Source organism: Eschscholzia californica, unplaced genomic scaffold (genome assembly GCF_041429995.1).
Source record: "Eschscholzia californica isolate CP2 unplaced genomic scaffold, dmEscCali1.0.p SCAF_1, whole genome shotgun sequence".
NCBI classification, from domain to species: domain Eukaryota; kingdom Viridiplantae; phylum Streptophyta; class Magnoliopsida; order Ranunculales; family Papaveraceae; genus Eschscholzia; species Eschscholzia californica.
The window spans coordinates 2,660,119-2,673,943 of record NW_028238198.1 but is presented as its reverse complement, the minus strand read 5'-3'; the positions used below and the strand labels follow the sequence as shown (position 1 = coordinate 2,673,943).

At 35.4% G+C, this 13,825-nt stretch overlaps 2 protein-coding genes across 4 annotated transcripts; both read left to right on the top strand.

Annotated features, from left to right (window-relative positions):
* Window positions 1-438: 438 nt before the first annotated feature.
* LOC147563189 (polypyrimidine tract-binding protein homolog 1-like) lies at window positions 439-5,115 on the top strand. Of its 3 annotated transcripts, XM_086635514.1 has the most exons (11): window positions 530-964; window positions 1,634-1,843; window positions 2,044-2,101; window positions 2,582-2,644; window positions 2,747-2,820; window positions 2,938-3,033; window positions 3,155-3,212; window positions 3,286-3,390; window positions 3,508-3,589; window positions 4,184-4,296; window positions 4,513-5,115. In XM_086635514.1, exons 2-11 carry the CDS (start codon window positions 1,671-1,673, stop codon window positions 4,813-4,815), a joined length of 1,125 nt encoding a protein of 374 aa, XP_086491640.1. In that variant the 5' UTR covers window positions 530-964; window positions 1,634-1,670; the 3' UTR covers window positions 4,816-5,115. The 3 variants fall into 3 exon arrangements, with proteins under 3 accessions (XP_086491635.1, XP_086491643.1, XP_086491640.1); XM_086635509.1 differs by lacking the exon at window positions 2,044-2,101 and having other exon boundaries at window positions 439-964; XM_086635517.1 differs by lacking the exon at window positions 2,044-2,101 and having other exon boundaries at window positions 523-964; window positions 4,184-4,249.
* Window positions 5,116-5,697: 582 nt separating this feature from the next.
* LHCA4 (light-harvesting chlorophyll-protein complex I subunit A4) lies at window positions 5,698-7,406 on the top strand. The gene is made up of 3 exons (XM_086635503.1): window positions 5,698-6,095; window positions 6,437-6,852; window positions 7,133-7,406. Exons 1-3 carry the CDS (start codon window positions 5,887-5,889, stop codon window positions 7,261-7,263), a joined length of 756 nt encoding a protein of 251 aa, XP_086491629.1. The 5' UTR covers window positions 5,698-5,886; the 3' UTR covers window positions 7,264-7,406.
* The last annotated feature ends 6,419 nt before the right edge of the window (window positions 7,407-13,825 follow it).

Here is a 13,825-nt window from a genome sequence, read left to right as displayed (position 1 = left end):
GTGGTTCATTATTTCCCTTCTCCGGAGTCCTTTCTTTGATTTTAAATAATTGTTATGTTTCTTTGTTGGTCTTTAGGGCCTGTTTTGTTGGTCTTTAGGACTTTTTGTTTGTTTTCTTATTTAGTCAGGATCGAGTGTTTGATCATGGAAAACCTTTGGGAGTTTCTTCAACAACTTACTACTCTCTTTACCGATGTACCGATATCAGTCAGAGTTCAAAGTTCATCCCTCCGACTGAAGTTGAAGAGGCGCAGATCGGAGATCTGAACGCCGACGGTTGACGGCGAGAAGAGAAGAACGTGGAAGAAGCAACGGTTATAACGCTACCCACAGATGGTTAGTGGTGACTACACCAGAAGTAGACCGCCAGTTAGATCAGACAGCTCTAGAGGCACCTCATGTGGACATAACTTGTCTTGTTTGTCCGATTTTTGTTGTGTCTTTGATTTTTCAACTTCATGATGTAATTCTCATTAGCCTTTTAGCTTATAAATGAAGTTAGATTCCAAAAAAAAAAAATATATATTTTGTGCTTTTACTTTCGCTTTTTTAGGCCCGCGGAACCAAAGAAATAAATGAGGAAACCCAAAAACACCTGGCTTTTCTTCGATTTTGTGCTTTTGGCTTTTGCTCATCTTGCTTAATTTCTACGAAATTTGTAAATTTCTTTCTTTCCTCTTCCTCCTCATCCTCACGACCTCTCTCTCTCTCTCTCCCCCCCTCTCAACCTTTCAAAACCCTAACCCTGACTTTTCAATATCTCAAATCTAAACAGTGAGATATGTCTTATTCAGGGCAAACTCAATTCCGGTACACACAGACGCCGTCGAAGGTACTTCATCTTCGTAACTTACCATGGGAGTGTACTGAAGAAGAATTGATCGAACTTGGCAAACCTTTTGGTAAGATCGTTAACACCAAATGCAACGTCGGTGCCAATCGGAACCAAGCTTTTGTTGAATTCGTAAGTGTTACTTATCATCTGTTTTTTTTTTCTAGGGTTTGCATTTGACATTCTTATTTTACTGCATTTAGGGTTTCGGGATTTTAGGGTTTATGGAGTTTTTAATAAAACCCTTGGTAAAAAGACATCAATTGTTATATTTGGTTATGGGTATTTGAGATATTGGGTGCCCTAGATTGAGAGTCTGTTTCCAGGCGAGGGCTCTATTAAATGGTTCATAATTCTAGGTTAGAATCTAAAAATGAATCTTGTGTGTACTGGTTGGTAAGCGAAAACAAAAGGTTACCATCAGTTAGCTATGCCTGATTAATTTGCTTGAGTTGGAAGCCTGACTACTTAGAATTTTTTTAGAATGTTAAGATCCCACACTAATGACCTAGCACGATAGTTGTCGTCGGCATATGAATACTGCTATTAGAGCAAGTTCTACTACTATTATATATTTATAATCATAGGGGAGTTTTCTGAAGATGGACTGAGGCGATTTTAGCTATTTCTTGGTGCCATAACTGTTGGTTAAGATCTCTGGCAAATAGAATTTGATCAGATATCATTCAGTTCTTTGTGAAGTGAAGGTTGATATTTTACTACCAAACTACAATGTGTCAACAATTAAATTTCTGTTTTACGTATTTCTATCTTGACACAAGCAATTCCTGTAATTTTCAGGCAGATTTGAACCAAGCAATCTCAATGGTTTCGCATTATGCTTCTTCTTCGGAACCTGCACAAGTTCGGGGTAAAACTGTATACATTCAATACTCAAATCGGCAGGAAGTTATCAACAATAAGGGTCCAGGAGATGTTGCTGGGAATGTCCTGCTGGTGTCAATTGAAGGTGTTGAAGCTGGTGATGTCAGCATTGATGTTATTCACTTGGTAAGCTCTTACTTGCTAGTGGCTAGAGATATTCTGATATACTCTAGTTGTTGATTTTGTGCACTACATAATTGTTATCTCTTGAACTTCATCCATACAAGACCCTTTGTTGTATATAATTTATCTGTGAAGCAGAGTTGACTTTGCTTTCTACATACTACTATATATTATGGTTGACCTAAATCTGCATGGATCAGCAGGTCCATGTTAGCCTGGAGAATACCTCGTTGTCAGCGTACTGCATGGGAAGAATATCATGTGTGTTTTGCTTATCTCCTTTATACATTCTTTTCTAAGTGTTGTTCTCATAGTACTCGAAGTACTTATTCTATACTTTATGCAAGCATACTTGTTGTTTATTTCCGTCATCTGTGGTTATTAACTTTTCAAGGAGACTAGGATCTGTTTCTAGATTATGACTTTAGGACCATTTCTTGACCAAGAAATAATATCTTAAGATAAGAGAGAATAGGAATTTAACTGGAGAAACACCACTGAGCAACACCCAAATTTTGAGTTGATTAAATTGTTTTTGATGGCAAACTGTATTGATGAGTGTTTATTGAAATTTGTCATTCTGCCAGATGGAGACCATTTAAATTATGATATTGTGGTCCATAGTCCCTTTCAGTCTTTTGCAGTGCTTTTAACTACTGCTTTCCCCAAGCATGAAGCTTGTTTGTCACTCTCAAATAATCAGGTCCAGATGGTTGTTAATTGTTTGCTTCTTTTACTCAGGTGTTTTCTGCTTTTGGGTTTGTGCACAAAATTGCTACGTTTGAGAAGGCTGCAGGTTTTCAGGTCACATGCCTATATTCTTTAATTACATCTACTGATCTACCTTTATTTGTTTATGTTCACTTGTATGTTTGATCTTCAATCTGATAGTAAGTTGTTTTGCAGGCACTAATCCAATACACTGATTCTGAGACTGCATCTGCAGCACGTGATGCACTTGATGGAAGAAGTATACCGAGGCAAGGAGTTCTTCCATATCCTATAGAATCTGCAGTGATTAAAATTTTATCATATTAACTAAGATTTTTCTATATTACCTGTTTAGCATAATCATTTGATGTTTTTTAATTTTTCAGGTACTTGCTCCCAGAACACATCGCATCATGCAACTTGCGAATCTCATATTCTGCACATACTGATTTGAGTATCAAGTTTCAGTCTCACCGGAGCAGGTAGTGGGGATCTTGCCGGAGTCTTGTGTTAAATAAAAACACTATTTTGCTTTTCTATACATATCTCTTCAATCTCATGTTAAAACCTGATTTGAGGTATCTTTATTTATTGATGTCTTAGGGACTACACAAACCCTTACCTTCCTGTGAACCCTTCTGCAGTTGAGGGAACAATGCAGGTATGTTCCTCCGTTTCTTGAACATTTCGACTGATTTTGTCGTATTAGTTTACTCACCAGCTGTTATATTCAGCCTGTTGTAGGTCCGGATGGCAAGAGGAAGGAACCTGAAAGTAATGTGCTTCTGGCTTCAATTGAAAATATGCAGTATGCTGTCACAGTGGATGTTCTTAATACGGTATTATCTTGCAGCCATACTTTTCTTGCATGGACTCCTTATCAGATATTTCACTACATAATAGTGGCTTATCTTTGTTTTTCTGCTTTTTAACCTCTGCTGTTTGACCAATTTCAGGTATTTTCAGCATTCGGATCCGTTCAGAAAATAGCCATGTTTGATAAAAATGGTGGAATGCAAGCACTAGTTCAGTACCCAGGTAGACATCTTTTCCTTATTTCTGTGTATCCAATTATTTTATGTTATTTCCTTGTTCATGTATAGAGTTATACTTGTGAAGCTGTCGATTGTAGTTTTTCCTTAGCAAGATGTTATCTGTTAAGTTGCAGACTTGTAGTCCACCTTAGAATAGACATGCATGATCTTTTGGGTTGACTCAGTTTGTTATAGTTTTTCCTTGATGAAATTTTAGGTTTTGTTGGGTTACAAATTCCAACTCCAATTACCCTTTGGAATGTAGCGAACATTGTTATCGCCTATTGTAGCTGAGCTACCTCTGTATGCCTTACTCTAAGAAACGGTCCTCTCTCAAGTCTCAAGTGACTTAGGATTTCCGAGAAATCGGATTTCATTTTTGTAATATTTGTATATGTAACATCTCTTGCGCTTTTCTCTTTCTCTCTTAGTAAAAAAGGAAGTTAGCTTAGTCAAGTCTTGTTTTGCTATGGAGTCTGACTACTTGGTTCTTACACTGACAGATTTACGATGTAATAAATTATGTTTTCTGGATGAAGAAATGGTATCGATATATCTTGTTTGTAGCTAATCATAGTTCACATCTTATTGGTTTCAGATGTCTCAACTGCAGTTGCTGCTAAAGAAGCTTTAGAAGGACATTGCATCTATGATGGTGGCTATTGTAAGCTTCATCTGTCATACTCTCGTCATACTGATCTCAATGTAAAGGTATTAATGTAAGATTTCAAATTAATATAAACGGGAAAATAAAAAAGATATTAAGTAAAAAAACGGCTTTAGAAGAACATTTTGGGGGTCCATTATTGGTCGAAAATATATTCCACCACTTTCCATGTATGCCTCTTAACACTTGCATTATTTATTTATTAGGATAAAAAGTCAAAAAACATTTCTCGAATTTGACTTGTTTTCCTATTTTTGTAGGCTCATAGTGATAGAAGCAGAGATTACACGATCCCAGAATCAGCTTTGCCACCAATGCAACAACAATCTAATGCTATTCCTGCTTCTGCAAGTAATTGGCAAAATCCTCAGGCTGGTTCGATATATCCCCCTGGCGCTTTCCCTGGTCATCCTTCATACTCCAGTGGTGCGCCATCAAACTATTTTTCACCGCAGCAACAAGGTCCGCCTGGTGGGGCTTCTCAGAGAATCGATCCATATGGCTACCCCCCAAATGCTGCGCCAGGCAATGCCCCACCTCCACCACCTTATTATGGCCAGTGAGCTTTTCCACAGACTCGGTGTTTTATGGAGAAGTTTATCGTTTCTTTATCGAAGGTTTAATCGTGAACCAGCTTCTCGTGTCTTCGTATTTTTTCAAGCTTTTTGTTTGGTGGCAGACTCCTATTCCCCTAAAAATGAAGCTATATCATGTGTTAACTTAATGGGTTTTCATCAAATTCAGAATTTTCGCCTCCTATTCTTGTTTGTTTTCAGATATTGTTCATATAATGTGTCATCTGAATCGGATTAATACGAACACTAATGGGCTTGAATTAAATTAAGATTCTCATTTCGTTGCAAGCTTTATTATTTAAGCAACCGAGAAAGATTCTTAGAACTTCAAGTGTAAGATGGCGCTTCTTACACCGTCTGTGGGAGTGGTACATCGGTGTAAGTTGAGACAAATTTCTAATCATCTCTAAGTATTTAAATCGGACTTGTTAATATGGTTTGTTTCCTGGTACATCCGTGTAATTTGAGACAAATCTGAAACGATTTTGACTTGTCAAAAATTACTTGTTAGAGGGTTCGACAATCAAATCGAAAAATCAAATTATAAATTGTTTAGAATATTATTCAGATAATTCTTTGAAATTACTTACATTTAGACCCAACTACTATTGATATCTTTGGGAGACATAGATTCTCAGCCTGCCATTTGTTAGTCATTAATTGGCCAACAAGATCCAGCTAGATGAATTTTCCACCATTAGATTTCACTAAAAAATCTGCCACCACAGCACAGATACGGACCCCACAAAATTTTCTTAAACCAACAGCAACAAAGAGATGGATTTGTGGATATGTCAATTAGATAAGTAAAGATAAGGAATCACAAACTCCCATTGGCTACTTCATCTTCCAATTAGATCTCAACCGTTAGATCCCCCACAATACTAAAATCAACCAATAGATTCTAAAAAGAATTCTCCACCACAGGAGTGACATTGAAATGAAATACAAAAAGGACACACATAACACAACATTTATCATATCTTTCAACTCTCTTCTATACTCACCCTTGCTTGCCCTAGATCAATTTTACTCATCGCCGGAATTTTGATAGGTAAAATGGCAACAGTCACCACTCAAGCTTCTCTAGCCGTTTTCCGGCCATGTAGCTCAAAATCAAGGTTCCTAACCGGATCCTCCGGCAAACTCACAAGGGAAGTCTCCGTAAAGTCCATGACTTCCTCGTCGTCAAGTACCATCAAAAGTATAGTAGCCAAGAAAGGTGAATGGTTGCCTGGTCTAGCCTCGCCCGGATACCTCAATGGCAAGTACGTAAAATATGCAATCATACATCAAATTTCTTTTTCGCTAAGACAATTAATACGAATACAAAGTTAGCTCAACTAGTCTAACAGTATATTTACTAAGTACATTTTGAGTCAGATTCTTCTTAAGGGAAGGGCATAAAAGTAATTATACACGTTTATTTTACAGACGACACTATTGTGCCACTAGATATAGGTGGCTTTGGTTTGTTTGTTTTTTTAATCAAACATGACTCCAGATCTGTATTGACTCGAGTCAGATTTCAGTATCTTTGTTTTTAATTTAACTCGTGCCTTTGACTTGTGTGGATGTCTGACTCACAATCTTATATGTCTGGTAACAGTCTTCCTGGTGATAACGGTTTCGATCCACTTGGACTAGCTGAAGACCCAGAGAACTTGAAGTGGTTTGTTCAAGCAGAGCTTGTCAATGGAAGATGGGCAATGTTGGGAGTTGCAGGAATGTTATTACCTGAAATCTTTACTAAGATTGGTATCATTAATGTTCCTGAATGGTATGATGCCGGCAAATCTGAGTACTTTGCTTCATCTTCGACTCTTTTCGTTATCGAATTTATTTTATTTCATTATGTGGAGATCAGAAGATGGCAAGATATCAAGAACCCAGGAAGTGTTAATCAAGATCCTATTTTTAAGAGTTACAGTTTGCCTCCTAATGAAGTTGGATACCCTGGTGGTATCTTTAACCCACTCAACTTCACGCCTACTCAAGAAGCCAAGGAGAAGGAAATCGCAAATGGTAAATCACTTAACTTGTTCTCGTCAATCGTAAAATAGTCACTTCATGTTATTTCAGATAAATAGTCACTTCATGTGCACTCATAATGGACTAAAAAACTAGCCCGAGCTCGCCATTAAGGCGAGTCAGAAGATAAATATCAGACATTCTGAAATTTGATTCGAGTCAGACTTCAACTCTGAAATTGAAACCAAAAGATGGGTTTATATCAAAACCTTCAATTTGATCCTATTCGACACTATTTACTAACTTGATTTGTCTTGTTTTTTGAAAAATGCAGGAAGATTGGCAATGTTAGCATTCTTAGGTTTTGTTGTACAACACAATGTGACAGGAAAAGGACCTTTTGATAACTTGGCACAACACCTTGCTGATCCATGGCACAACACCATCATCCAAACATTCAAATGAAGTTTTAAATACTAAGGGAAATTTCAAAGACTATGTTTCTTCCTTTGTTGTCATTATTTAGTAATTGGGTTTGTATTAAAATGAGCTTCAATGTAGAAAGGAAAACCTTTAGTCAATGTACAGAGGAACTAAGTTTTTGTTAACTTTTGTTCTATCTACTTCCAATTCCAACTATTATTATTTAACATTATCGACGTTTTGACAAATTCTATATATATGGCCTATAATATTGTCATGGTCTAAAGAGAGAGTCTTGTTTCTTCCCATCTTCTGTATGTGCATGAGATTATGAATAGAAGAAGGCTCCTAATAAAATAGTAAACAGATAGTAATAACTTTTGTCTAGGGTACTCATGTAATATGTACATGAACATTTAGGAGAAATGCTATTTGTCCCGAAAATAGGGGCCGACCATAGCCTGAAGCGATGTGGCCAGTCCTAATCGGTGCAGGCATGTGGAGAGAAAAAGCGCCCAAACCAATGTAGTCGAGCTTTCAGGCTGTAGTCAGCCCCATTTTCGGGCCAATTTTTTTTTTGAGTGAGCCAGACATGCAAATCATACAACCAAATGCATTATGGGTATTAGAATCATCTTCAAACGGCATAATCATCATCGTTATTTTAGTCTTCTACTAGTTCTTAAACAATTTGTATTGTCAAAGGTTTTTGAAGTTCAATTTTAGTATATTTCTATAATTTCTTGAAAACTATCACTTGTATTCCACCACACCCAATAAATCCAGGATGCATGACCTGCACTTTTCTCCCATTCATTCTAAGTTAAATGTCAACAACCGTTGGTTAGAGTAATTACTAAGTTGGTTTCCATGATCTAGGTCTTAGGTTTGAGTCACAAATACTATATTACCCTTTCTTGGAAAAATTCCTAGAAAACAAGTAATTCATGGATATAATGGGAGACTAACATAGGGCCTTGTTTCGCCATGTAAGGATCAAGATCAAAAAGTGAATGTTCATCTCTTTTTTCTGAACGAAAAGTAAATCACATTCTTTTCTTGTTTTTTGAATAGTTGGGCAATAGAGTGTTTTCGACCTGTAATTCATAAGATCGCAGTCTGTGAATTAGATGACTACATCAATAGGTCGATTTCGTATAAGATATTGAGGCCAGTTGAGCCACATTACTAAATGACTTGCCCTACTACAATGGTGGTGTTAGCAAGGATGGGTGCAACCCATTCTAAAGAGTACTTCAATGAGTTGGAATTGGGCCTAGATATTGAAGTGTAGCCCAATTGCCTTGCTTGAGAAAACTTAATGAAAGCCGACCGAAAACAAAGGCGGAAAACATAATTTCGCCCGGCTCATGTGTTTTCTCTCTTGATTGGTTGGGCGAAATCTAGCCCGTCCACCTAAAATTTTGGTCCAATTTAATATCATTGTTGATAATGTCCATAATGTGAATGAAATAAGTTAAAGGAAGGAAACAAAAAAACATTTCCTCTCACTCCATGCACCATTGTGTAATTTGGTGTGTTGAATGAAGAAATTTGAATCAGAGAGAAGTTAGTAATGTCGGATGGTCAAAAGACAATCAGGATCCAGAGATTGGAGTGGGTAAATGGGTGTCCATAACTCAATGTTTTCCTCTCTCTCTCTCTCTTTCTCTCTATAGAGTCTAGGTATGATGCATGGGATTAACCGATTAAAGGGTGGGTGGGTATCTACCATCCTGCAGTTTTGATGAGAGCAAATCTGAATTCTTCTGCATAAGATTTCTTTTTTTTTTTCCTGCACATCTGTTTTCTTGTTGCTGCTAATACCTCCTGACATAGTGACGTACCTACTGACTCAGTCCTTCTATAAACCTTCAAACTAAAGAAACATGCACAAGGACTCTAGCTAATACTATTAGAAGATGATAGTACTACAATCAAGGTACGTGGCCGGCCAGGATTTAGATAAAAAAGTATTTGTACAATCAGGGTATGTCGCCGGTCATGATTGTAGTTGGGCCTAATATCATTTTCCAATACTATTGATCGTGGAAGGAGAGATGGAATGAGAAACTTGAATAAACCCATAAAATATTTTTCTTAAATCTTCTTAAAGTTAATCATTGGTGTTTAGTTCAATATATCCTTCTGGTTTCCGAGGGTCAATCCTACGAGCACGTACAAAATTAGATGAGTAGGTACACTTTTTAGTCTCAGTTGATAGGCGTTATGGGTCTCATATTCATTACTTCAAAATCAAAGTATGTTGACAAATACAAATAAAAAAAATCCGAAAAACGGCAAAATTATTTATCTTTACAATTTTACCCTTCAATATCTTCTTTCTCCATTTTTCATCGGAGTGCTAATAATAAAAATCCAAACATGTCTACATGAACAACCGGCATGTGAGAGACAACATGGATAAAGAAACTGAGTTTCCGTCGCGTGCAATTCAAGTTGCAGGTCAATAACAGTAGAATTTTTGTAAAACTTCTCAAGACTACTAACCCTCCATGGTGCCTTTAAAATCCTTAGATAAAAATAAATGCATACAGAATTCATTCCTATACTTTAAGTTATTATAATATTTCCATACTATACCACATCATGGAAAAAACAGCCTCCACCTTTACTACCCATTTATACTAGTAGTATTCAGTAGATCAATTGTTGATTAGGTCATAACTTCTTCTTTTTTCTAATTTTTTGTGGACTAGACTCTCTCTCTCTCACACACACACACACACACTTTCTCTCTCTCTCCCTCAATCTTCTGCACCCAAACCCTACCTTTTACCTACTTTTGGAATTAGTTGTTTTTTACTGTTATGGTTAATTCATGGGAGTGAGTAAATATCTGATTTCTCATCCCAATCCCCTTCTACTTTCTCTCTCTCCAAAGCCTAAACTGTACACATCATTAGCCTAGCCCTCTATACCTTATGACTTCATCCTTATTCTTCAGTTCAGTCATCAGTGCCTAGCTTCATAAGCTACCTCCAAGTATAAAGACTGTACATAATAGTATAATATAATCAAACTTTCTCTTTCATACTTAATGTGTTTTTTCAAAAATATTCTTTAATATTTTCTTTTTTGGGTTTTGTCTTTCAGTTTTTTAATTTGCATGCATGGATATATTATTTCTAGCTGTTGAGAAAATAATAGTAAAACAAAATATTTATTAATAATATGGGTCTTTGTCAAGGTTTTGTCTCCTTGTCTTGAAGAAGTTGTTGGGAAGTTGACATGACATTAAATCATGTCCACATAAATGGGTAAGCTTGCTGTTAGGGTTTCTATGGAGGTAGACAAAACCCTAAAATGATATACTGTCCCTGTAGCATTTAAAGCATGAATATTTTGGTAAGTCTCCTAAAATGACAAGTTGTTGTGGGTCTTAGGTTGTTAACCATGTCATGTAAAGTCTTTCAATGCCCTATGCCAGTTGATCTTCATACATAGATTTGCTTTTTAGTCATCATATTTTGTTTTCTTAATTGTTAGTAAATTAGTTTAAAGGTGACTAGACCGCCAGAGTCAAGTGATATGGGGTTCGCTTATTAATAGTATCAACTGCTCTTGGATATTAACCCTACAAGTTACTCATTAGGTCATTTAATTTACTTCGTCCGGACAGTAATGAAGAAATTTACAATATGGTTTTTGTACATGCCAATTTTATGCATGTTAAAGATCCATAGTCTAGATGAGAACAACTTATATTGTATAATATAATGCGTGTCCTAAACAGATGGTATATCCAGATATGAAAAAGATACAATATAAGTCGAGACAAGGCCATTCAATTTATAACCATAGTTAATACTAAGTTCTTGATTTGTTACAATTTCCAATTTATGCCATCATCATACAAGAAATTTAGGCTTTCCTAACCCATTTAGGGTTTTTTGCTTTATTTTAGGTTTTTTCTTCTTTTGTTGTCTTATGGGGAGCTTAATTGAGGTACCACCAATTGCAACAATAAAGGTCCACCAACTCCCACTTTCCCTTATATAAGCTTCTAAGGGGACACACTCAACAGAATCTTATGGAGTAACTCTCCTCTTATGTGTGGTGGGTCTAACAAATAAACAAAATGATCATCATTATACCTCAACTTTATGACCCTTAATTTTTTTAGTCATTTTATTATTAATTTTTCTTAAAAAAATTAAATTTATTAGACAAAAACTGTAAATATTTCAGAGGGAAAAAAATGACAATTGATTGTCCACGGGACGTAAATATATGAAATAATATTCTATTGTTTTTTTTTTTTGTTGCAAATGAATAATATTCAATCTATTTTATATCTATAAAATTCAAGGCAAATTCATTGAGGTTCAAAATGCAATGTTTCACTCCAAATCCATCAAATCATGGTTCTTTTAATGGGTCTTCTAGTTACATACTCTCTCATTTCTACATGCTTATTTGTTGGAAATCCTGATAACTAGGAAACCTATTTACTTGTTTCAATGGTCATTCCATAATTGTGACATTGTATTGGAATCCCAAAATGAAGATGTTTTAGCAAATCACTCTTCCTATTATTACAACAAACTTTAACTAATTCACTTTTAACTATTAAAAGATATTTCTTTCTTGCTTGCAATTATTTTGGCATCATGTGATATAAGCTATTGCTTTTATATAACTACTTAACTATATCTAGGCTTAGAAGTGATAACAAGTCTTCTACTAACCAAATAAAGACAATTGAGTATAACTATCTCTTAAGAGAGTTATACATATTTGTCAAAATCTCTTCATAAACACTCACTAGTGAAATTAACAAAAAAAGAAACTAGAAAAAATGGGACTCACAATTTGTGTGTGCAAAGCAAAGCCTGAAATTATTTATGTTCTCTTTAAATTTTTGTACTAATTCGAGCTAGATTAAGTACGACTTTACAAATATAGACACTGCATATTTTAATCAACAAAATTCAAATAGCAAATAGTAAAAAGTCAAAAGGTGACTTATATATTTACAGAGTTCATGATATTTTTAAAATTAAAACCTTGGATAGTTAATTTTCTAAAATATTGTTGACAATTCTACACGATAATTTTTTTTTTTTTAAATGAATCGTTACATGACATGACATTAATACATCATCAAGATATGATAAACACAATAACATCTTAAGTTAAACCGCTAATCAAAGGGTTTACAACCTGACAACATAATAAAGAGCCTAAAATCCAACAAACTTATTATTTATACATTTTAATAACCTAAATTCAATAACTATGGATTCTACCCTTCTGAGGTTGAACTTATCTTCAAAGACTAAGAGGGTGTTTGATTTTTGCACTTATTAAGTGATTTTCACTTAATAAGTGTGGGCCGGCAATTTTAGGGTGTTTGTTTTTTCACTTAATAAGTGAATATCACTTGTAAGTGGGGTCAAAGTGATATTCACTTAATAAGTGAATATCACTTGTAAGTTGAAACTTACTTTTTTGCACTTACTTTCTAAGTGCTAAAAAATACATTTTTATCCTCCTCCGAATATAATAATTACCAATATGATTATAACCGAAAAGAAAATCTCAAACAATTGATAAGTAAAAATTTTTTTTATGACTTTAGCGATGACACTTTTCCTTCTCACTCAACCTTCACCTAAGCTCTTCTCTTAAATTTTTTTCACGTCTCTTCCTTCATTAGTCATGAAACCACCCAAACTCCATGATGCAACGTAAGTTCTTTCTCCTTCATACTTTTTAATTATTTGAGGTTAATATTTTCAACACAAAGTATTCATAAACCGTAATTCTCTTGTACCTAAACTCGGGAGCACAATGAATTAGTATGAAATACTAATATGTAAATACTTTAAGGTTAAAATAGACAATTTCTCATTTTTATGACATTTAGAATTAATATAAAAACAAAAATCAAGTACTTAGAAGTAATGGAAAACAAACGCCACAGTACTTACAAGTGATATCACTTACTAAGTGATAGTAAGTGATTATCACTTAGTAAGTGGTAGCACTTACAAGTGCTAAAAAATCAAACACTCTCTAAGATTACACCTCCTAAACTTATCTCTAACGTTTGGGTATAGAACTTTTTGTGTCCGTCAGACACGGGCACGGGCTACACCATTGTTTGAAACTAAGAGAACTACTACATTCAAGCCGCTCACATGAGAATGATGTTGGCCCACGGTCTAATATGAAGTTAAAAGGAAAAAGACTGGAGGCCGACGTGAATAAGACCGGAGATCGACCTGAATTCAACCGTTGGATTCCAGCCTCTTCCTCACTTTTGATGGAAGCGGCTTTAATCCAAACCATGGGATATGGATTCTCGCTAAAAAAGTCTCCTTGTCATGGTTGATGTTAAAATTGCTAAAGAAGAAGAGGACTATGTGTACACACTAGTACACAGAGTTTCTTTATGTTGAAAACCCTTCCCCATTAGAAATTAAATTGATGGGAAATTGAGAGGACAAAAGTGAAGACCTTTGGCTTGGCATGGAAGTAGTCAATCAGTCCAATTAAGAGTCCTTTTAAGCAACAACCTGCAAGTTGTAACTGATAGCCCCACGTGCCACTGATGTGATCACAAGGATGGAACACC

What these genes read in the sequence shown, in the direction of transcription:
- LOC147563189 (XM_086635509.1), top strand. Translation starts at nt 782, where the DNA reads ATGTCTTATTCAGGGCAAACTCAATTCCGGTACACACAGACGCCGTCG. An exon ending in TTTCAGTCTCACCGGAGCAG is followed by an intron (nt 3,034 to 3,154) that starts GTAGTGGGGATC and finishes TTGATGTCTTAG; the next exon opens with GGACTACACAAACCCTTACC. An exon ending in CAGTGGATGTTCTTAATACG is followed by an intron (nt 3,391 to 3,507) that starts GTATTATCTTGC and finishes GACCAATTTCAG; the next exon opens with GTATTTTCAGCATTCGGATC.
- LHCA4 (XM_086635503.1), top strand. Translation starts at nt 5,887, where the DNA reads ATGGCAACAGTCACCACTCAAGCTTCTCTAGCCGTTTTCCGGCCATGT. An exon ending in CCCGGATACCTCAATGGCAA is followed by an intron (nt 6,096 to 6,436) that starts GTACGTAAAATA and finishes GTCTGGTAACAG; the next exon opens with TCTTCCTGGTGATAACGGTT. An exon ending in GGAGAAGGAAATCGCAAATG is followed by an intron (nt 6,853 to 7,132) that starts GTAAATCACTTA and finishes TGAAAAATGCAG; the next exon opens with GAAGATTGGCAATGTTAGCA.